Source organism: Daphnia pulicaria, chromosome 5 (genome assembly GCF_021234035.1).
Source record: "Daphnia pulicaria isolate SC F1-1A chromosome 5, SC_F0-13Bv2, whole genome shotgun sequence".
Lineage (NCBI taxonomy): Eukaryota > Metazoa > Arthropoda > Branchiopoda > Diplostraca > Daphniidae > Daphnia > Daphnia pulicaria.
In genome coordinates, this window is record NC_060917.1 from 163,377 (window position 1) to 185,955 (window position 22,579).

Below are 22,579 nucleotides of genomic sequence, written 5' to 3' on the forward strand. Positions count from 1 at the left end.
GTCGTGAAACATTACAGAGAAAATAGAGAGATAATTTTTCGGAAATGTACACATAGCTGCACGTAAATTAGAACAACAAATAAAATTACAAAATTGTGGTCGTAGTGTTAACTCTGGTCGCGTCTCTTTATAGAATCACTCAATACAGACTCCAACCATGCTGTTTGTGGCAGGTAAATCAAACTAGGAATACAAATAAGAATGATTGTGGGAGCTTAAATAGAAGAAACCTGTTCCAAATTTGTGAAATGTTAATACCTAACTATAGCATTTATTATGTAAGCCCCTGTTGATATATGCCAGTCAGTTTGTACTACGTAAACTTTTCTTTGCAGATTTTAGGCCCGAGCCCTGCCTGAGACAGTCATTCCAACAACAAGATACCAGTTTTGCTTCTGCTGGTATTGGCCTGTTATCAGCAATCTCAGCTTATCATCACTTGGGTAATGATTTTCATTATCCTGTGACGTGTGACAAAAATATTTAAATAATGCATGATTTTCATCAATGCAGTGTATTACATCAAAACCTTAAATTCTCCTATTTATTTACAATTAGGGTTTACTCAGTGTCTCAATTCAAAATTTTCCCTTACTGTCAATATTTCTGTAAATATGTTTTCGTAATCCATTTTCTATTTTTTACACAGATAAACAGCATCCAGTTTCATTGGAAAAATTCCTTCTTCAAATTTCCTCTGTCCTCGTGTACGCCCATGTGTGTGTGGGTGTATTCACGAGGACCCACTTTTTCCTATCCGGCCTAGTGGATTCCAGCTTTACTGCGGATGGAGCAGTTGTGGATGCCTGGCTGTATTTCCCAGGCTTAAAGGTAGGAAATATCTACCTCTGTTCTTCCTTTTCAACCATCTGGTAACGTTGATTATCAATTGTTACATAGTACAGAGTACGATTACTCCCTAACTATCCGGTTAACTGGATCTGTTTTCACTTGCCTTTTTTTTTACTCAGTTAGGGCTCTTTAAATAACTCATTTTTTTAATGACTGCAGATCAGGTCTGTTTTTGTACATCACTAGAATTTATCTGTGGGTAAAAAATCAAATTTTGAAAATTTATAACACCGCCGTTGAGTTTATTTTTATTTTACCGATGGATCTGACCTGTTGCAAGCGTAAAGTCTCTCACTTCAAATGTCCAACGAAGCGTCCCGCGATCGCCGTGTATAATAAAAGGAGATTTATATTGCATCATCCAATGATATGGGTGTATAAATGAGAGAAACGTTCCCCATCGTTTGACAGCGCTTACAGTGTAGTGTTTTTCAAGCTGGCGGAGCATCAATAACGTCAGCACAGATAGACCTTTCCCCCTCATGTTTTATAGAAAGAAAAAAAATCCCCCAAAATAAGGCTTCTGGAGGGCGAGGGAGATGGGCGTATAGGTGTATGATGTGTCAATAGATCCGCGACCGTGTCGTCATAATAAGGCGAAATAAAAGAAGAAGGAAACGGTGGACAACATCAACAAACAAAAAAAAAGTCTCTCTTTCTCTCTTCTATCGAGCATAGACCACATTAGATAGAGACGTCCAATCCTGTCAAAACTAATCCCTTGTTTGGGAGGGTCTCCCTTTTTTTGTCCGTTTGTTACGTTGTCTCTGTGTGTGTGTGTGTGGATATCGTTTTGCGACGGTCGGGCGGCGTTTGCTTTCAAATCCGGGGCAAACACAAGCATCGGTTCCACTCGGACGGATATAGTCAGGCCCCTATCTTTGATACAGAGAGGCGGGGACCCTGTGTGATGTATATCCCCCCCACTTATTCACGTGTGCCGGCGCAACGAGGGGGAGTGCGCTCAGCAGCAGTCCGTTGATTTTTCATCCAAATAAAAAAAAAAACAGATCTTAATGTAAGAGGGTCGTTTACAGTCTATATTGCACGTGTCTCTTTCATATGTGGAATATTGCCGATATATTTCGGTTGTCACACTCTTGGTGCTGCTGGTGGTTGCCCTTAACAACCTTCAAGTGAATAGACGCCAGCACCTATTACCAGAGTGCGCATCTTTTTGATTGCCTTCTTTTTTTTGGCGCAATGTAACAGAGATAGATAGAGAGAGAGCTTTATTGGAGGATGGCTTATATCGAGTTGCTTTTTAGCGCACAGGGTTCGTATTATGGTACATGTCTGTGTGTCTCTGCGGGGGTTCTTGTTTATTTGATTTGGAGTTTCATCGCGCCCTGTTTGTTGCGCAGCTGCCGGGTGATAAAAAAAGGGACTCAAAGGAAGAGCTTCGAAATCTATGTAGCAGCAGTACAGGTATACTTGAATAATCAAAGGGTATATTTGCTGGATATGGCGTGGGCGAATTGAAAGGGATTGTGCGTTTCTATTGGCAACAAAGTTCTTTGGGGTCTTTTTCGATTTATCAAGCAGTTATATCTAAGAATTAAAAAACAAACTCTTTTGTATTCGTTGGGAAAACGGCAAACAATTATTCGGCAAATTGATTGGCTAGTTTGGTCGACCAGGTGATGTGTGTTCCTCGGCGCATTCGCCGACAATTGTTCGCCGATTCCCAGATTTTTATTGGTTTAACAATTGGGGTATAAAAATGAATCAAATGGTTACGAGCTTTTCGCAGTGTCAACCCCGAAAAAATCGTTTCGATTTAGATCCTCAGAATTTGACAGAGAACTCAACAAGCAACAACTATCAAGTTTAAAGAAACTGAACAATATACAGCATTGATAGTTAGGAACTTCAAATAAAGTCACACGACCTAGGGCAACATTTATTTCCGTCGCCTATACGTCTAGACGTATCTAAAGTAAAGAGTTGAATAGTTTTCGTTTCTTCCGACTTTTTTTTCCCCCATAGCTCCATGGAAAACTTTCGCAAAAGGTTGTCAAGTCAGAGTTGTTAATAACGAGCCATTAAAAAAGTCGAACAAAAAGAAATCAGTTAGATAACCATGTCGAGCGCATTTAACTGCGGATAGAGAGAGCAGTGAATCAATGTATCGCCAGCACAAAAGAGAATAAGAGTTATTGTTGAGAAACGATAGCGCCGAGGTTGACGCCCCATCCGAGGGCGACTTTGTTGTATCAATATGTGTCCGGTGTGTGTTCTGTGTGTGTGTGTGTGTCGCCCCTATAAATAGCCATTAAAGAAGGAGTCGAGAAAAAACAGACGAGTTGGAAAAAAACATGGAACTAAGAAATAACAAGAGAGAGAGGAGAAGACTCATCGGCTGGGCGACTCATTTCCGGCGCATCCAACGCATAATGGCCGCGCTCTGTTTCAACCGCCAAAATAACCTTTTCCGCTCTCAGCAGTCTCGGGAGTCGTGCTGTTTTTTCTTTCTTTCTTTCATTCCCGGCACATCTCCTCAATTTAGACTTGTCGCTTTTTTTTTCCCTCTTCCCCCACTACATCCAGCTCAGCCCATCATCTCATCCGTCTGCGTGTGTAAATATATACAATACTGCACTATATAGGACTACCGTACACACACACATACACTTCTATATAGACCGTATAGGTATATTTATATACATTTACCCGCGAGATGTGTTTTGCTAGAATCTGACTGCCGCGAGTCTCAGTCGACCGTGACACGCTCGTCTTCTTCCTACTCAGGACTCCTCCTCCGCCGCTGACGCCTTCTGCCCGAGTGCGGAATGAGATGAACGGAAGAAGAGGGGGACGGGGGAAGGGAGGGGAACAAAAAAAATCAGGTTTTTATTTTAAAAAACATTCGAGAAATTATTTTTTGTTAATTTCACGGGTCCGTGCAAACGAGGGGAGTCATCGGGTTGACACACGTCATATCAGCCGGTCGACGAGTCATCCGGCAGGGTTGTAGGCCGGATACAAGTTTTTCGTGCAAAGCGTGCGCTTTTACAACCGGCTAACTACGCCAGCTATCCAATAACTATTAGTCTCTTCGTGCTGTATGATGACACCTTATTATTCTACTGCGTGAAAATCTCAATGATTAAGCCAGATTAAGCGCTCAATTGAACCACAAAAGTTTCTTATTCCGATTCTGTTTTTACTGTAACTCTATTCGGTACCTTTGAACGTGATTGGGTGATAGTTTCAGTAAATTGCGTATTTATAAAGGTTCATAAACGTTACAAATGAGTTATTCAAAATTTTTATTGAGAACCCTTTTGTTGATTTGTTATTGCTCAAATATATTCAATTTTTTTCTGGAGGAGTGCGTACATAACAGAGAACGAGAACGACAAATCGAGTCGCTGCTGCACAACGTAATATTGTGGAGTAACTAGGTTTATATTTTGAATCTTTTATTGATTTTTTGATAAGTGACTCGCCGGTGTGTTAGGGGCGTTGTAGATGAGAGTCAGTTTGCGTGTTGTGCAGCAACCACCGTAACACTGCTCTTTTTTCAACGCCATCAATCGTTTCGGGCCTCCGGCCGAGTCTACTTAGTCTACAATTTACATGCCGATACTGGTGTGAATTTTAACCTTTTCTGAATTCAGAAACTATCATGTTTAATTGTTACGTCTGTTCAATTTTATTCTGTGTCAACTCTCGTCGACAACCGGAAATTTCTAGACGCCAAAGAAAGCTTACGTTGCTATTAACAAAGTTCACAGCTACATAATTTATGTTTAATTGGAAACTAATGTACGTTTATACCGTTTGCAAATCTCGGAGACAAGCGCTCGATTGAAAAAAATTTTTTTATTCCGATTCTGCTTTTTACCGACTCTATTCAGCCCCTTTGAACGTGATTGGGTGGTAGTTTCAGTAAATCGAGTACTTCACTAATTCATAAAAGTTACGAATGAGTTATTCAAATTATTTTTATTACGAACGTTTTTGTTTATTTTTTATTGCTTGTGCTAATTCCAATAGATGCTTGATGAGTGCGTAGGTTTACATTTGAGAACGACATTTCGAGTTGAGACTGCATCACTCTTAAATGTGGAGTGACACGGTTGATATTTTTTATTGTTATTCACTTTATTTAGGGTAGTGACTCGCCCGTTAAATTACAGCCAATGTCCCATTGTAATCGAAGAACACGTCCTCTATGCTTTACAACGCCTCGAGTCCCTAGACAAAAAATTCGGTTAAATGAGGCAGAGTGAATGGATTCGCCCCTGCAAACGAGTCGACTTTAACATCAATTGACATTCCGATACTGGTGTGAATATAAACCTTTTCTTAAATCAAAGTCTATAAAGTGTAATTGTTACGTTTGTTCAATGTACCATGTTATCACCTATCGTCGATAATCGGACATATCCAAGTGCCAAAGACAGCTTATGTTGCCAATAACTAAGTTCACTACTAAAAGTTGATTTATACTGATTGCAAATCTCAGTGATTCAGCGCTCGATTTAAAAAACATTTATTATTCCGATTCTGTTTTTACTGTAACTCTATTCGGCATTTCTGAACTTGATTGATTGGTAGTTTCAGTAAATCGCGTATTTTTACTGGTTCATAAACGATACAAATGAGTTATTAAAATTTTTTATTTGAACGTTTTTGTTTATTTGTTAATGCTCAGAAATATTAAATTTTTTTCCTTGAGGAATGCGTACATTTAGTTTTGAGAACGAAAAATCGAGTTGTTGCTACACAAAACCTATATTTTGAATGTCTCGGTTTATATTTTGAAATTTACTCTTTTAAAGTACTTTAGATTAGTGACTCGCCCGTTTGACAATGACATTGTTGATGAAAAGCAAATTAGGTGTGCATCTATACAACAACCAGAAAGAGCACAAACAAAATTCTTTTCCACGTCAACGGACGAGTATACCTTCGTTTAAATTAACATGCCGATACTGGTGTGAATTTAACCTTTCCTGAATTCAGACACCATCAGGTGAATTAGTTACGGCTGTTCAATTTTCTTCTGTATCAACTCTCGTCGATAATAGGAAATATCTAGACGCCAAAGAAAGCTTACATTGCTATTAACAAAGTTCACAGCCATATAATTTATTTTTATTAGATACTAGATGCTAAACTTTTATACTATTTGAAATTCTCAGAGAATAAGCGTTTGATTGAAAAAAAATATTATTCCGATTTTTTTTATCGATTCTATTCGGCCCTTTTGAACGTGATTGGGTGGTAGTTTCAGTAAATTGCGTATTTTTACTGGTTCATAAACGTTACGAGTGATTAATTAAAAATTGTTATCAAGAACTTTTTTGTTTATTTGTTATTGCCCAGATAGAGTCGAATTTTTTCTGGAGGAGTGCGTACATTTAGAACTGAGAACGACAAATCTTGTTGCTTTTGCATAACGTAATATTGTGGAGTAACTCGGTTTATATTTTCAATAATTTATTATTTCTTTTTTATGGGACTCGCCGGGTTGATGGAGGTGTTGAAGGCGTTGAAGATGATAACATCACTGTGTTTGCAGTGCAGTTATCTATCCAACACTTTCCTTGTTAAACATCTTCCCTGTCTCCGGCCTAGTCTAATTATGTTATAAATAAATAAATAACATGTCAATACTGGTGTGAATTTTAACCTTATCTGTATACAGAAACTATCAAGTATAGCTGTTACGTATGTTCTATTTTCTTCTGTATCAACTCTCGTCGATAACCGGAAATATCTAGACGCAAAGAAAGCTTTCGTCGCCATTAACAAAGTTCACAGTTCGCTATATAATTTATTTTTAATTGGAAAGTAACGTACGTTTATGATGTTTGCAAATCTCGGAGGCAAGCGTTCCATAGAAAAAAAAAATTATTATCCCATTCTGATTTTGCTTTTTACCGACTCTATTCGGCCCCTTTGAACGTGATTGGGTGATAGTTTCAGTAAATCGCGTACTTCACTGATTCATAAACGTTACGAATGAGTTATTCTAATTTTTTATTACGAACGATTTTGTTTCTTTGTTATTGCTTGAGGTAATTCCAATAAATTCTTGATGAGTTCGTAGGTTTAGATTTGAGAACGACATTTCGAGTTGCAACTGCATCACTCTTAAATGTGGAGTGACACGATTGATATTTTGGAATGTCATTCTACATATTTAGATAAGTAATTCGCCCGTATTATTAATTCTGTCCCGTTGTAGTTGAAGAATACCACTTCTTTATACAACGACTCGACGTGGAATTCAGATAATAATAAGGCAGAGGGAGCAATCTAGCCTCTACATAAACGAGTTGACTTTAACTTCGAAATTGACATGCCGATACTGGTGTGAATATAAAACTTTTCCTAAATCAAAGACTATCATGTGTAACAGTTACGATTGTTCAATGTACCATGTTATCACCTTCGTCGATAATCGGACATATCTAAATACTAAAGACAGTTTATGTTGCGAATAACTAAGTTCACTACTAAAAGTTGATTTATAGGCCTACTGATTGCAAATCTATGTGATTTAGCGCTCGAATTAAAAAAATTCTTATTCCGATCCTGTTTTTACTGTAAGTTTATTTGGCATCTCTGAACGTGATTGGGTGGTAGTTTCAGTAAATCTCGTATTTTTGCTGGTTCATAAACGTTACTAATGAATTATTCAAATTTTTTATTTGAACGTTTTTGTTTATTTGTTATTGCTCAGAAATTTTCAAATTTTTCCCTCAAGAAATGTGTACAGTTAGATTTGAGAATGACAAATCGGGTTGCTGCTGCACAACACATGTATGTGGAGTATCTCAGTTTATATTTTGAATTTTATTCTTAGTCTTTAGATAAGTGACTCGCCCTTTAATCAGTGGCGCTATATCAGGAAGCTTTCGCAGGTGTACCTGCGTACAGCGTCAAGACAACGCTTAACCAAATAAATTTTATTTGAATCGGACGAGTTTACTTTCGTGACAATTAGCATGCCGTTACTGGTGTGAATTTCAAACTTTTCTGAATTCAGATTGCATCAAGTGTAAATTTACGACTGTTAATTTTATTTTTTATTAACTCTCGTCTATAACCGAAACTATCTAGACGACTAAGAAAGCTTATGTTGCTATTAACAAAGTTCACAGCTATATAATTTATTTTTATTAGATACTAATGCTATAATTCTCAGAAAATAAGCGTTTGATTGAAAAAAATATATATTATTCCGATTTGGTTTTTACCGACTCTATTCGGCCAGTTTCAGTAAATCGCTTACTTCACTGATTCATAAACGTTACGAATGGGCTATTCAAATTTTTTATTAAGAACGCTTTTGTTTATTTGTTATTGCTTAGGTTAGTTCCAATATGTTCTTGAATAGTGCCTAGGATTAGACCTGAGACTGACAAATCGAGTTGCGGCTGCATCACTCTAAAATGTGAAGTTTTACAGTTTATTTTTTTGAATATTATTTTATTGAAAATGACTCGCCTGATTGATTTCGTCTATGATGGCGCAACGCTGAACATGAATAAGATTTTTAGCTTTTTTGTGGGCGTTTCTAGACGAGTCGATTTTAACTTGAACTTACATGCCGATACTGGTGTGAATTTAAACCCTACCTTACTTCAGTTTCTATTAAGTGTAATTGTTACGACTGTTTAATGTACCACGGTATCAACTTTCGTCGATAATCGGACTTATCTAAATGCCAAAGACAGCATATTTTGCTATTAACAATGTTCACTACTAAAAAATTGATTTTATACTGATTGCAAATCTCAGCAAAGCGCTCGATTGAGAAACATTTATTATTTCGATTTTGTTTTTACCGAGTTTTATTCGGCACCTTCGAACGTGATTGGGTGATAATATTAGCAAATCGCGTATTTATATTGACTAATAAATGTTACGAATGAGTTATTCAAATTTTTTATTGAGAACATTTTTGTTTATTTGTTATTGCTTGGATAAATTTCAATATCTTCTTGATTAGTGGGTATGTTTAGATCTGAGAAAGACAAATCAAGTTGCGGCTGTATCACCCTTAATTGTGGAGAAACACGGTTTATATTTTAGAATTATTATTCCAATTTCATAGTTTAACGATAGCTTCCTCACTCGCCCATCCAGCGGCGATGATTAAGGAACATCATCGCTCAGTTCGTTGACAAGTCAGCTGGCGAACGTGGATCGATTATGAATGACTAAGCTATTACATCCTAAATTCCTATACAGGGGTGAATATAATTCTTTTCTCAAATCAGATTCTATCAAGTGTAATTGTTACTACTGTTCTATGCACCACGGTATCAACTCATTGATAATCGGAGTTATCTTAGTGCCACAGACAGTTTATATTGCTAAAATCAAAGTTCATTACAAATAATTGACTGCTATTAGATACTAATACTATACATTCATATTGTTGACAAATCTCAGTGATTAAGCGCTCGATTGAAAACTATTTATTATTCCGATTCTGTTTTTACTGGTTTATTCGGCACCTTTGAACGTGAATGGGTGGTCATTTTAGCAGATCGCGTTTATTGATACTGATTACTAAACGTTACGTATTAATTATTCAAATTTTTAATTATGAACATTTTTGTTTATTTGTTATTGCTCAGATATTTTCTCTTTGTTTCTTAAGGAGTGCAACTGTTTAGATTTGAGAATTACTTAACGAGTTGCGGCTGAATCACTCTTGAATGTAGAGTAAGACGGGTTTATATAGTTAATATTTATCAATGAATTTAAATGTTTACTTTAACGTTCGTCCGATGTATGTTTAGCAAAATAGAGGGACGGACCAGTCTCCCGTTGAATGATAAGCTAGGAATTCCTATGATTATCTTATTCAGGGACAAGTCACATTGCATTTCAGCATACATTTCGTAAATGGGATGAATTTTAACCTGATATTAATACAGTCTTTATCAAGTGTAATTGTTACGAAGCACAATGTACCACGGTATCAACTCTTGCCGATTTTTGACATATCTGAATGCTAAAGACATCTTATGTCGCTATGAACAAAGTTCACTAATAAAAAATGAACTATTATTTGATTCTAATACTCATTTATACTGCTTGAATCACATCTCAGCGCTCGATAGAAAAATATTTATTATTCCGATTCTGTTTTTACTAGTTTATTCGGCACCTCTGAACGTGACTGGGGGAGAATTTCAGCAAATTGCGTATCGATACTGATTACTTAACGTTACGTATGAATTTTTCACATTATTTATTGTGAACATTTTTGTTTAATTGTTACTGCTCTGATTTTTTCTCTTTTTTCTGAAGGAGTGCATTGGGTTAGATTTGAGACGGACGAAACGAATTACGACTGTATCACTCATAAATTTTAAGTGCCATGGATGATATTAGGCGTTTTATTTCTTGGTTAGCTAAGAGACTCGTCCAGTATTGCAAAATTCTGCTCTCTATCGGGAGGTTATCCGAGAGTTAACTTCTAAAGTCTTATTAGTTTAAGTACCTCTTAAAGGCACTAAATAATATTCTTTAGAAGAATAGTTCTCGTCCATTAATGGAAGAGTCTTCTCCATGTATATCACATACCGTCATTGGTGTGAATAATAAACGTGTGTTTTTTTCATTTCATCATGTGAATATGTTAATAGAATCTAGTTTATTTCGTTACAATGTCTTTTCGATAACGGGACAAATTTAAATGCCTTACGAAGCTTAAGTTGCCACCAACAATGTTCACTACTAAACATGTTGATATCATTAATGACAAAATTATTTAAGACCGTTACAAACATTGCTTTAATTTTACAGCATCCTATACTTTCGGCATTTGAATTTCGCTCATTTGTTGGGTTATCGTCATCGTCAGGTCTGATAACACGAACAAAATGCAAACAATTGATTTTTCACTACAAAAAATTGACTATTATTTGATACTATACATTTCTAGTGTTTGCAAATCTCAGTGATTAAGCACTCGATTGAAAAACATTTATTATTCCGATTCTGGTTTAGTTTCTTCGGCATTTTTGAACGTCATTGGGTTGGTCATTTTAGCAAATCGCGTATTGATACTGATTACTAAACGCTATGCATGAATTATTCAAATATTTATTAGGAACATTTTTGTTTATTTGTTATTGCTCAGATATTTTCTTTTTATTTCTTAAGGAGTGCATCTGTTTAGATTTGAGAATGGCGAAACGAGTTACGGCTGCATCATTCATAACTGTTGGGTGACATGGTCTATATTTTACATTTTATTTAACTTCGTAAACTCGTCCAAGAATACTTGCAAGGTTCCGGAATGGGTATAGGTTTCCTCCTATATCAAAATTCCAGGTCAACAAGTTTGTGAAATTCCTGGTGATATAAAGGCAACAATGCACTATCCTTGAACGAGTCTTCTTCACTTGATCCGCATGCCGATATTGGTATGAATATTAAACGTTAGTTATTTCACGATCATTGAAGTGAAAATGTCAAGATAACCCAGTATAATTAGGTATGATGTCTTGTCGATAACCGGTCATATTTAAATATCAAACAAAGCTTAAGTAACACTCAATAATGTTCTCTAATAAAAAATATGATATTAGGCTATTCGTGACAAAATTAATTATAAGACCGTTACAAACGGTTCTATAATTTTACAGCATCCCATACTTTCTGCATTTTAATTTTGCTCTTTTGTTTGGTTATCGTCACCGTCAAGTCTGATAACACGAACCAATTGCAAACTCATGTAACGGTCAAGCAGTACACCGGGGGAAAATCACATAACACAGACGACCGGACGAATTATTTAGCGCTTGAATGTGTTATTGCATAACAAAGCTTCCAACATCAGCGGAAGGAGGCTATACTGTGTACACTGTATTGTGTTACCGAGTCACTCGAATGGCTGGAGATCGTGCGCCGGGCCTGCTATGTGGTGATGATGATGTTGCCCCGGCTGTTATTGACAGAAAAGCGATTGGATTTCGATCCTATACCCGCCACAAAAAAAAAAAAAAAAAGAGGGCTCGCGTCCTCGTTGTTATTTACCCAGCAGTGCAATATCTTATTTACATTCCGGCTTTTCCAGCAAAGTCATCATCCTTAAATATTGCGAGACTTTTTTCTTTTATATTTTCTTTTTGCCAAAGCAATTGAGAGTTTCCTCCGGGTGTTACTCGTCGATAGCTAATATACCCTGTCTGTAAACGATTGATACAAACGGATCGTATTATCCATTTGCCGTTCATATGAGATCCGTTTAACTGTCTAAACGCCAGCAACGGATACGACGATTAGATTTGTTTTTCTTAACCAAAGAATCAAGAGATGGGCGTGTTGCAAAAATTCCCCGTCGGCGTCATAATATCTTCTTATTTTTCCCGGCTGTAGCGCCAGCGTTGAACGGGAAATCCGCACTATCTGCTTCATTCTAACGCGGCGTATCTCGTAACTCAAATCAAACTTTTGACTGGTCGAAATTGTATATCTGGAATAAATTTTGAAAGGGCCAAAACGTTTATTGCTTGCGCTCGTTCAGGGTGATTTTGCGAAACACGAGCTGACGTTTTTTGTGAAAACAATCTCGTGCTTGTAACTCGGATACGTATAATCCAACCTTTGAATTCGTATATGCAAACTACACGCGTGCAATTGGGCAGGAAGTGCGGTATCGTGGCGGTATCCGATCAAATTCAAAGATATCTCCGTAGCAACACATCCAGTAGCAGTAGATATACGTGTACATGGTTCAGCTTGTATAATTTCTCACTTTGTGGCTCATATTGAATAGCTCATAAAACATGTGCATATGAAAACTTGGTGATTTGTCTGTGTGAGGTTCAACCGGGAGCAGAAAGGCAAAGGTTTCGGTTGCTTTGGTTATATTGCATCACTGGCAAGACTCAGCCAGCCAGGGGAAAAGCAATAAGTTGACAGACGAAGCATAAGCCAAGCCAAGACTGAAGAAGAAGAAGCTGTGCTCTGCTGCCAGAGCTAGCACCCTACTACTGAATGTCATAAGGTGACGGGTAATAAATTGGATGAGCAGCCAGCACGCGTGCGAAACTGACACGCTCCAGCGACACAACGCGTATCAAACGCTGCCTGAGATGCTGTTCCAGTTTTGTCGGTAGATAATGAATAATAATAGGAGCACACAGTGCTGCTGCAGCATATGCAAAGGAAAGCTTCGTCCTCGTTCATCTCCGCGTTTCCTGGAGCCTCGTTCCAGTTTGTGGAATCTAGGAGGATCAATCCTACGCTTACAAAATATCGTGCAACAACATATACGGCACACAGCACGTATTATGATGCACGTACGTCCAAAAAATAGCGAAATAATCATCAACAAACAGAGCGCCAGCACACGACGCAAATAGAAGCAACACGGTGATGGACGAGGAGGTGTCGTTCCTGAACATATCTGCGGCTTTCCCAGCAAACGGCATAGCACAAAAAAAAAGATGATTAAGGATAGTGTTATACCGTGACGAGCCAACGCCCACCTCACACAGCAGTATCATACCCACAGCGACTGATAAGAAACTTGCGCGCTGCTCGTCGTCCGCGAGTTCAACATTTACATATTTCCGTGGTGATGAGCTGATTGCCGATGCCAAATAACTCCATCGTCCTATACAGAAAAGAAATACAGAACTCTCAGTGTTATTTACGATCCGACTTGTTGACACCATTGCCGCTCTGTAATGTCAGGCAACAACCCGAATTATTTCGGAAACGACCCGGCCATAAATTATAGTCTAGCGAACAAAGAAAAAGGGACAGCTCAAAGTGAATTATCTGAGTTATTTCAATTGGTTTCTGTATAGCTCACCGTTCGACAAAAAGGAATGACGGATGGTCTTGTTGTTATTTATATATGTTGCGCTCTAGAATCTACATGCTAAAGACAACGGATGCAGCTTAAAGTTGGTTATAGCTTTCTTATAACTGCGGCCACTCCCTAAATTTATGGGCGGCCGTGTTGCCGCCTATATGCCGGTGCCGGGTAAAGGTTTCGCCGACAAATCTCTCCGAGGAGGCCAGCGAACCTCATTCGTTAAACAGGAGCGAAGGTTACGCTACGTTCATTTTTCCAAAAAGTCTTACGTATCGCACTCGGTGCGAGAAAATAATCCACAAGTCAACCAGCTCCGGTAAATTTATATACAAACGGGCACATTGGGAAGACGATGAGTTGCCGGGAGATGAATGTCCTGTCGGGAAAATATACAAGAACATCTTTTTTCTATTTAGAAAACGAGGACAAAAACGCGAGGAGAAAGAATCATTTGTTTTTTAAAGGCAAAGATAACTTGACAAAAGAGCTCATAAACATGCGGGCATACAATAACAGCAAAGGCACACACAGGCGCGAGAGCCGAGCCCAGTTTTTCAACATCCTGCCGAGCGCTTGCACAATATTTGCACCGTTTCGTCGCGCTCTCTCGCTGTATTTATTCTCCGTCTCAAAATAAACATCTCTCATAGAAACAATGGCAGTCAACTGTGTTTATACCCAAGGTTATATGCACACTGCGTCATTCCTGCGATGTTGCTTATCGCCTTTCATTTGAAGGTGATTGTCCCCGCAAAAGATTCCACCGGGAAATCGACTCATAACAAATATAGATAACGAGGAAACAATTGTCTGAACTTTGCCTGACGATTACGTTTGTAATTCCTGTCGATTTTGTTTTTTTCCTTTTGATTTTCTGAGCTTCGAATTGCATCTGAGTGCAACTATCTTCCGTCCGTGCATATGAGGGAAACATCATTGCGCATCGTGTCCCGTGTCCATCTCTTCCGGTTCCTCGACCCCTGCCGCAATTTCAGCTGCACATGCTGTCATCCTCTCTCACGTCTAGAACTTTTGATTTGAACAAGAGCGAGAAATGGCTACGGCCAAGATCGATTGTGCATGTATAGCTGTACCAAGTCACTTTTGTATAACACGACGACCTTTGGAACGGACGGATGGAGCCTATATGCGGACAGCGTTATATACATACTGGATCAAAAGCGGATAGATGTATATAATGTACATATTATGTGCGGCCGTCATCAAATAGTCTAGGAAACGACGAGCCGGTTCTCGAGATGTTATTGCACACGCTTGAACAAACATTTCAGGCCGGGGCCGTCCGGTCACGTCGCGCTTATTTCTTCTATATTCTCCCGTTTCGCTTGTCCTTTTTCGCTTGTTGTTGCCATGTTGATCCTTACGTATTATATCTCTTTCTTGCCTATTGCATTCAACAAAAGGGCAAGAAACTGGAGATGCGGCGACCGGTCGACATCGACGCCATTTGCCTTTTTTGATTAAAAACTGATAGCAACGCACCGCGATTGGGGGCGTCGTCGCCATCTCGTTTGGCTCGATATACTGCAACGATGACCGTTTCCAATTGACACTGTTTGTTGGTTGCTATACCAACTACCGCAGGAACGTGAACTCAGCAGATTCGCATGGCAAGCGCGTTCTATAGACGGGGCGGGAGGGAGGCCCTTGTTATTGTGCGACACTTAATACTTCCTCCGATCCGGTTGCTGCTGCTGCTGCTCCTGAAACTGCTGCATGCGGTTTCGGCCGTCGTGGAATTCCACCGACGGGCAGAATCAATCGACGGCACATGGCCACAGCAAGCGCTATGCCAGTGCTTGCGCACCTCGTGATGCTGGATTGGAGTTGTTATATTCTCTTGTTGCACGCATATGGGACTGAGTGGATCGTATGGATATGTAGAATACAGATCGCTGCTGGTCCCGTTGTTTCAACATCCGCGCCAGATTATTGTAGTTATGATTCCGCCCCGCTATTACACACTCGTGAATTCCGAATTGAGGATAAATAATACAACACGATATACACCACGGGTGTATTAGTCGCGATGCTGACACCCGATCTCAATCGGTTGACACATCGACAGTGTCCAACTAAAGAAACCGCCAGCAGTTTGAATTGCGCCCTCAAATCTTTTAGAATGTGATCGGAATGCCCCCGTTCAGATTCTTTTTGATTTTTCCTAATAACTTTGGGTGTCCCAATTGATTCTTAGTAGTCTAAATAAAATTAGAATAGCGTTCGAGGAACTGGACTATACAGAACCATTTTATTATTTTGTTCATCTCACGTTGCAAATTGATTTTAAAATATGCTCATCTCAAGACGAATCAGTACGTGTTAAATTTAATTAATTATCGGAATCACGAGATGAACTGTTTTCTAGTTGGGTTTCAAATTCCTATTTTCTCATTATCTAAGAAATTACTGTCATATTGCATCACACCGTCGGTAAAATTCTCAAATGACAATGACGAAACGGACGCCCTCAACTATAACATCACGTGCGAATTTTTCCTGAACGGTTGATAGCTATAGCTAGTGATTACAACCTGATATGACGACCTTATACTATATTATTAGGAGACAACAGAAGTTCAAACAGCTGTTTTGTCTCATTATCTTAAACAGTCGGCACTCTTGTTGTATTTCATTTTTTATCTATACGACTGCCAACAAGTACGCGCGTTTACATCCATACAACGTGATGGCCTAAATTACTCAAAAAATTTAACGAACACACATGCGATTAATCTATTTGTACATGACCTAATGCTCGAACAATTCCACAGGTTGGTGCTGCGCACATCTCATAAACACACGCGGGAGAGGGGTGTGTTGAAACGAGCCCGCTCTTTTGCTCAGTCTATCGTCCTCTTAATCCCGCGGCAATTGCTGGATTTGTGGGCGCCTGTTGAAACACAAACACGCAAACTGTTTGCCCAGCCAAGTCCGTTTTGGGGTGGTTGTGATAACGCGACGAAGGCGGATTCCTTTACAACTTTGTCCCTATTGTCAACGAGTCCGACAACAGCATAAAAGGTGCTAGCCTGGGATAAAACAGAGCCGCGTGTGTACATGGCTGCGTGTATAATATGTTTTTCCTGGTTTAAGAACAACAAAAAAACCTTGTCCAAAAAACTTGTGTGTATACGATCTGGCGCCTTATCATAGGACGAGCCTACGCAAATAATTACACGTGCACACAATGCGCTTTGCGTTTATAATACGACGCACACACACGGGGGTGTATACGGTATACCGGACGTGAAGGATTTAAAAGATTTCCTTGACAAGGTTTTTGAGTCAACAACCCCCCACCGGTGCTGTGCAATAAACTTTGCAAAGATACGCAACGCAGCAAGTTGAAGTTTGGAGTGTCGGGAGGTCCTTTTGGTGACCAATGTTGTAAGAAAGAAAGAAAAATCCGGAAATGGTTTCATTATAGTTTTGCTGTGCTACGTTTATTTAATGCGCGCAATATTTTTGGATCTATAGATAGTATAATGTAATAACACGGGAGTCGGTTGCAGCACCGACTGAGCGCACTTCCTCCTTTTTCCAGCTGAATATAAAAGAGCGGCCGAGCGGCTCGACTCCGGTTGCCGCTCTCTTTTAGATGGGAGAAATAAATCCCCACGTCAGCGGACGTGGATAATATAATAATACAATATTAATAGAAACCGACAGGTCGGCCAACTCTCCCTATTACTTTCTCCTACCGTTTTCTTTTGTGCTGGATAAATAGCGCAGCAAACGGGGTGTGCTGCGCAGAAAAAGAATAATGAAAAGAAAAATCTCCTCTCCATCAGAACGGCATCAAAAACAAGCCCGCCATCTATTGAGATTCGTTTTGTCTGTTATTATTACCAGCGACTCTTGTATGCAGTATCTCAGTGATGACCTCATGAGCCTTTTGAGCGGCCATCTCCCCCCTTTTTTTAGCTTTCTCCATAATGTTTACTGGCGATTCACCTTTTCCCTTGTTACACACCTTTCTATTTAGCCCTCAAAGAAATACCCGCGCACGTTGGTTATATGTCTCTCTATATAATATACCAAGGCACAACAAGAGATCCGATATCTGCCTCTTTAATAACGCATCGGCAGTCATCAACCGTGTATGTTATTAACCATCTATATTTATGATATCATTGAGGCCTTCCATGTATTCACCCCCCTCCACAGCCCTCTGCTCTCACCTATCGTTTTTCCACGCGACCGGCTGACTGCCGATTGGGGTGCGCAACATTTGTGAAGGACGGAAGAAAAAAAAAGAGTGTGTGTTGTACTCTCTCACTCAATAGATGTGTTTCCGGTTGGACGACCTCTGTTTTTCCAAAATAGTGTATAGGCGGTCTTACCTCGGATGGAGCCGTTTGCAAAAGCAGACTCCAGTGTACTCATTCACTCCCCTCTCTCTATGTTTCTTTGCCGCGTTAGATGTTGAGGGTTGAGGCGGAGCAGCATATGGAAAAGAGTATCGAATTCGACCGAGCATCGCAACAACAACAACAACTGTTTTCCCGTGCGCTAATGAGAGTGAACGCGCCACTGCTCCTAACGTACATACGGCGCTCGCTGTTGTGTTTAGATATACAGCACGTAATACTTTCTGCTTTACAACACAATAATTCGACTCTTTTCAACTTTTCCAACATCCTATTGAAACATTTTAAAGTGAGACTAAAAAATTCAATGAAGAATTCGTTTGTGAAATATTGTTCGTTCAAGTGTTTGAAAAACAAACTTCCGTGTCCTTCGAATTTTGAAAACTTTAGAAAAATCACAAAAAGGTGTTAAAGTAAACACTTGAAAATGATAACAAGCTATCAGCAATTGCGTTTAGAGTAGACGGGGAGTCAATTTTGTACAAGGCTACGTACATATATAGCTTACTACTTATTATGAGAATGGCATTCAAAAAGCTCTGTGTAGTACAATAAATAAACGTCAAAGCTATTGTAACGCAATACGTTGATACGTGTTCGGGTGGAGCCGAAAAAAACCAGATCAGAGACGGCATTATATAGCTCTAGCATGTGTGTATACGCTTTGACACAGGATAGGCGCTAAATCAATAAAAACAAGAGATTAAAAAATTTTGAAAAATAATAAAAAAATGTGTGGATTATCCACAATGCCCCGTGATGAAATTCTTATTGCGTAAAAGCATTTTTCAAAAAAACCATTTAAATCTTTTTACGCACGGCAATCGCAGTCAACGTTTGCCATCTCTGCACAGTATTGGTTACTAGGGTCTAATTTGAGGGACTGTTTGTTGTAGCGATGACGTGTACCGGTACCGACAATAAAATGAGATTCGTGTATAGCGGATGAGTTCAAGAAAGATGCTAGTGCGGAGCTGCAGCTGCGGAAACGGCCAAGGTCTTGTAATCACGCAAGGAATAACGCCTTATTGATGGATATTCGCTATTCGATCTGCTGAGCAAAGGCAGAGGAAGGTAGGTCAAATTCGGCTACACTCGGCATTGGATTCACTGAATTCCGAACACTTACGAACCCAAATGAAAACAACACCGGGGAATTTCGCAACTAGGTATAGGCAGTAAGGCAGTACGTGGCTATATTCTGCTTCTTATAGGATACATGGATACAACGTCCGAGTCGACTATCTGATCTAAGTCACGTATGTATTCGAGTGAAATTCATTTTTCGTTTCTTTTTGTTTTCACACCACTCCAATGTATACTAGTCTACACGTGGAGGCAAAATGATCCATGGAGCGAATTCTACTCGGAATTCTAATTTCAAAAATTTATTTTTTAAATAACCGTGCAGTCCTTATTAAACGGGTTGCAACTCGAATTTCTCGACAGTGTAATAGGAAGAGAATGAATAATAGACAATGTGAAAACTATTTCAAATGTTGGATCGGTGCCGTTCTCTTTTTGCACTCGTTACAGTTACAGAGGACTTCTTGGAATAAGTTAACCAGTCATCACTGTGACTTCAGCTTCAAAAAGGAAATGGGAAACTTTCTTGACCCTTTACGGCTTTACTCAAGAACTATTTCGCTTGTGTTGAACATTTTTAGAATTGGCAGAAATCGGAATGGATTGTGAGTTTAAATAAAGTTGAATTTAAGTTAACTGTTATTTCATCGTATGTCTGCGTTCTGTTGCCTTGATTAACCCCTCCCCTAAAACGTAATTAGGATACCGTAAATTGCGTAATTTATTTTGTAGAAACTTAAAAAAACACTCACAGAAAGTTGATCCTATGGAGAGGAACTCTTGTGCACAGCAAGGAATCCAATTTTTTAACGGGATACAGTTTGCACCCTCTATCGTATGAATACCGAATCAGCAGCAAGGACTGTAATGAAATAGCTTATTAAATTCAATTTCAATCCGTTATGCGTACAATCCAACGAAATAATAGCTCCACAAGAGTGCAGTCGAAATATGAGCAGTGAAGCCCAAGCCAGGAGCAACTGACCAGTGAATGAAAATATAATGGGTTTAGGGAACGTTTAACCTGGTTTAACTTCTTCTGTGATGCTGAATTCAATCAACGCATTCGGTTTAACGCCAGCTCTGTAAGACGCGGTGCTCTCTCATCAGATTCCTAATGAGATTGAACGAGTAAACTAGTCACAGATTTAAAAGTGACGATTGAGATTAGATCGCCATTAATTGTTGGAAATTAAAAAAATGTAATTATCAAAATAGTTAAAGTATTTCATAAATCATAACTGATAAACACAGTCGTCATGTGCAAAGCCGCTATGTAACTTAAAAATTTTTGACAGTTAATTGATGAACCTGTTAGTTGCTGGTTACATTTCAGTCCGCAGTATTCATGACTTGCGGTTTGAAATTATCAATGTGCTCATCTCCTGATTTCTGATCATCTGAAATTATATAATTTTAAAATATCGACGAAAAATTGAGTTAGCCTATTTAAGGGAATCTTGCTATGTTGCACTTTATAACGACAGCAAAATGGCTAGTAGAACAAGAAGATGAGCTTTCGTCTGCTACCAGTCATTTTAAGTTCGCTCTTTTAATAAGAGCACGTTTTTGCGCAGTTTTGTCACGAAGATTGAAGATTTTTTTCATTTTCTAGCCGAAAAGTGAAGAGTAAAGAAAAAAACTATTAGAACAATAAAAAACGAAATTCCCACCCGATGGACGAATAACGAAAAACAAATGAATTTTGTATCATAGCTGTTACTGATTCTCAAGCTTTTCTCAAGGTATGTCTCCATGCTTCCATGCACAGCTTATTCAATGCTTAAAGAAATGCGTTTAAACTTTACAGTTGAGTCATGGTTGAGTTGTGAATAAGGTTAAATGCATTTACTGGGAAGTGGGAACAGTATATTTTTCCTTTTTACCGTAGTCGCCGTATTCAAGTAAATATTTCATTTACATGAAACAGGTAGCCTAATTGCACCGTGTGAAATATGAATTTGGAAAATTGTGAATCTGAAACTGAAGCTGAAAAAGAGGAGTTCTTCTCTACAGAGGAAGCTATTCAGCAACACATCTTCGAGTCTACAGCAACATGCATTCTACTAGATGAAATTGTTTTGAATAATATTCAAATTCAAGAAGTAGGTGACATCGCAATACCTGTGTCTCTTCAGGTAAAATAAAGTATTGGGTTCTATTCTTATGAATGATGGTGATGAAAAAAATTTACTTCGCAGGATGTTACCAAACTACAGGGAGCTTCAGAAAATGGAAAATTCACCAGAGCTTTTGATCCTTCACTAACACGAGCATGGGAAATTGATTCCTCTAAAATTCTAACAGAAAATCTAGACTTGTCATCACTAGTCATCAGTCATTTAGGGTTACCTGCTGACAAAATTATGGTTACTCAAGCAAAGCTGACTAAACTGATAATGTATCAAGCAGGAGGACGGTACGAGCGTAATCTCAACAACTCGGAGAAAGAATTCGGTATGATTAGATTGCGTAGAATCGAATTTTTCATTGTAAATATAATGGACATTTATTCCAAATCTTGTTTTTGGGATTAGGGACATTCCTCACGGCTATCCTTCAATTACCAGTGGAAGGGGGATACGAGGGCGGAAGAGTGAGGGTTGAAAGCAAAGGGAAAAGCAAATTGTTTGACAATCACCGAAACAGCGACACTCTTTTCTACTTAACGGAGTTTTATGACAACTTTGAGTATATTGTGGAGCCAATTACGAAAGGATGGCAGTTAACGCTTGTTTTCGATCTTTTTTGGACAAACGCCAAACGCCCGATTGCGAAACCATTTGATGCTTCAGTTTCACTTGCCGCTCTTAGTGAATTAGAAAACGTGGTAAATCATTGGACTGCCATTTATCCGAACAATCCTCCAGTCGAAAAATATGAAGTGCCGTCAGCGGAAAACGAAAACGAAGCAAGACCAGCTCCTCTACCATCAAAGATTATCGCAGAAGAATCAGGTAGTGAAATCATATCAGTACCAAAGAAATTATTTTTTATTTATTTTTTTTTCCTGGTGATCGATTTGGTCTATCTTTTTCTAGACTGTACTCGTTCATGGCGTCCAGCTTTAAAATGGCAGGAGCTGGCCCGAGAACAGCTCAGCCGAGATTTACATCAGATTATCGCATTTTGGTGTGCCAAACCTCAACGTGTGTGGATTGAAGACCCTGATTTGGAAAATGGAGAGTTAACGTTAAGATTGCTACGCCTTTGCATCACATTGCGAACACGCGAAGGGGGCCTTGCTCTCTTGAATGCAATCGGCTCGGATTTTAATTCGCCTACATCTGCTGAAGACGGTTCTAACTCCCTACAGCTATTTGAAGGAATTCAAAACGAGCGAGTGGCCCAGGCGATTGCAGAGTTCAGCTGTCAAGTCTCAGGTTAGTTTTTTCTTTTTCTTTTGTTGCATTGAGACAATGTCTGATGCTTTCCG

At 38.9% G+C, this 22,579-nt stretch overlaps 1 protein-coding gene across 4 annotated transcripts in view; it reads left to right on the forward strand.

The window, feature by feature from the left end:
- Window positions 1-22,579, forward strand: part of LOC124340632 — a 25,561-nt gene continuing 2,982 nt past the window's right edge. For 2 of the 4 annotated variants that reach the window (XM_046793214.1, XM_046793212.1), the window contains exons 1-5: window positions 20,632-20,888; window positions 21,074-21,281; window positions 21,345-21,600; window positions 21,681-22,100; window positions 22,185-22,526. In XM_046793214.1, the coding sequence (XP_046649170.1) occupies window positions 21,099-21,281; window positions 21,345-21,600; window positions 21,681-22,100; window positions 22,185-22,526 (1,201 nt within the window). In that variant the 5' untranslated portion in view covers window positions 20,632-20,888; window positions 21,074-21,098. Of the gene's footprint in view, window positions 174-335; window positions 444-649; window positions 832-20,631; window positions 20,889-21,073; window positions 21,282-21,344; window positions 21,601-21,680; window positions 22,101-22,184; window positions 22,527-22,579 lie in introns of those variants that run through there. The other 2 variants (XM_046793213.1, XM_046793215.1) reach the window with 2 other exon arrangements.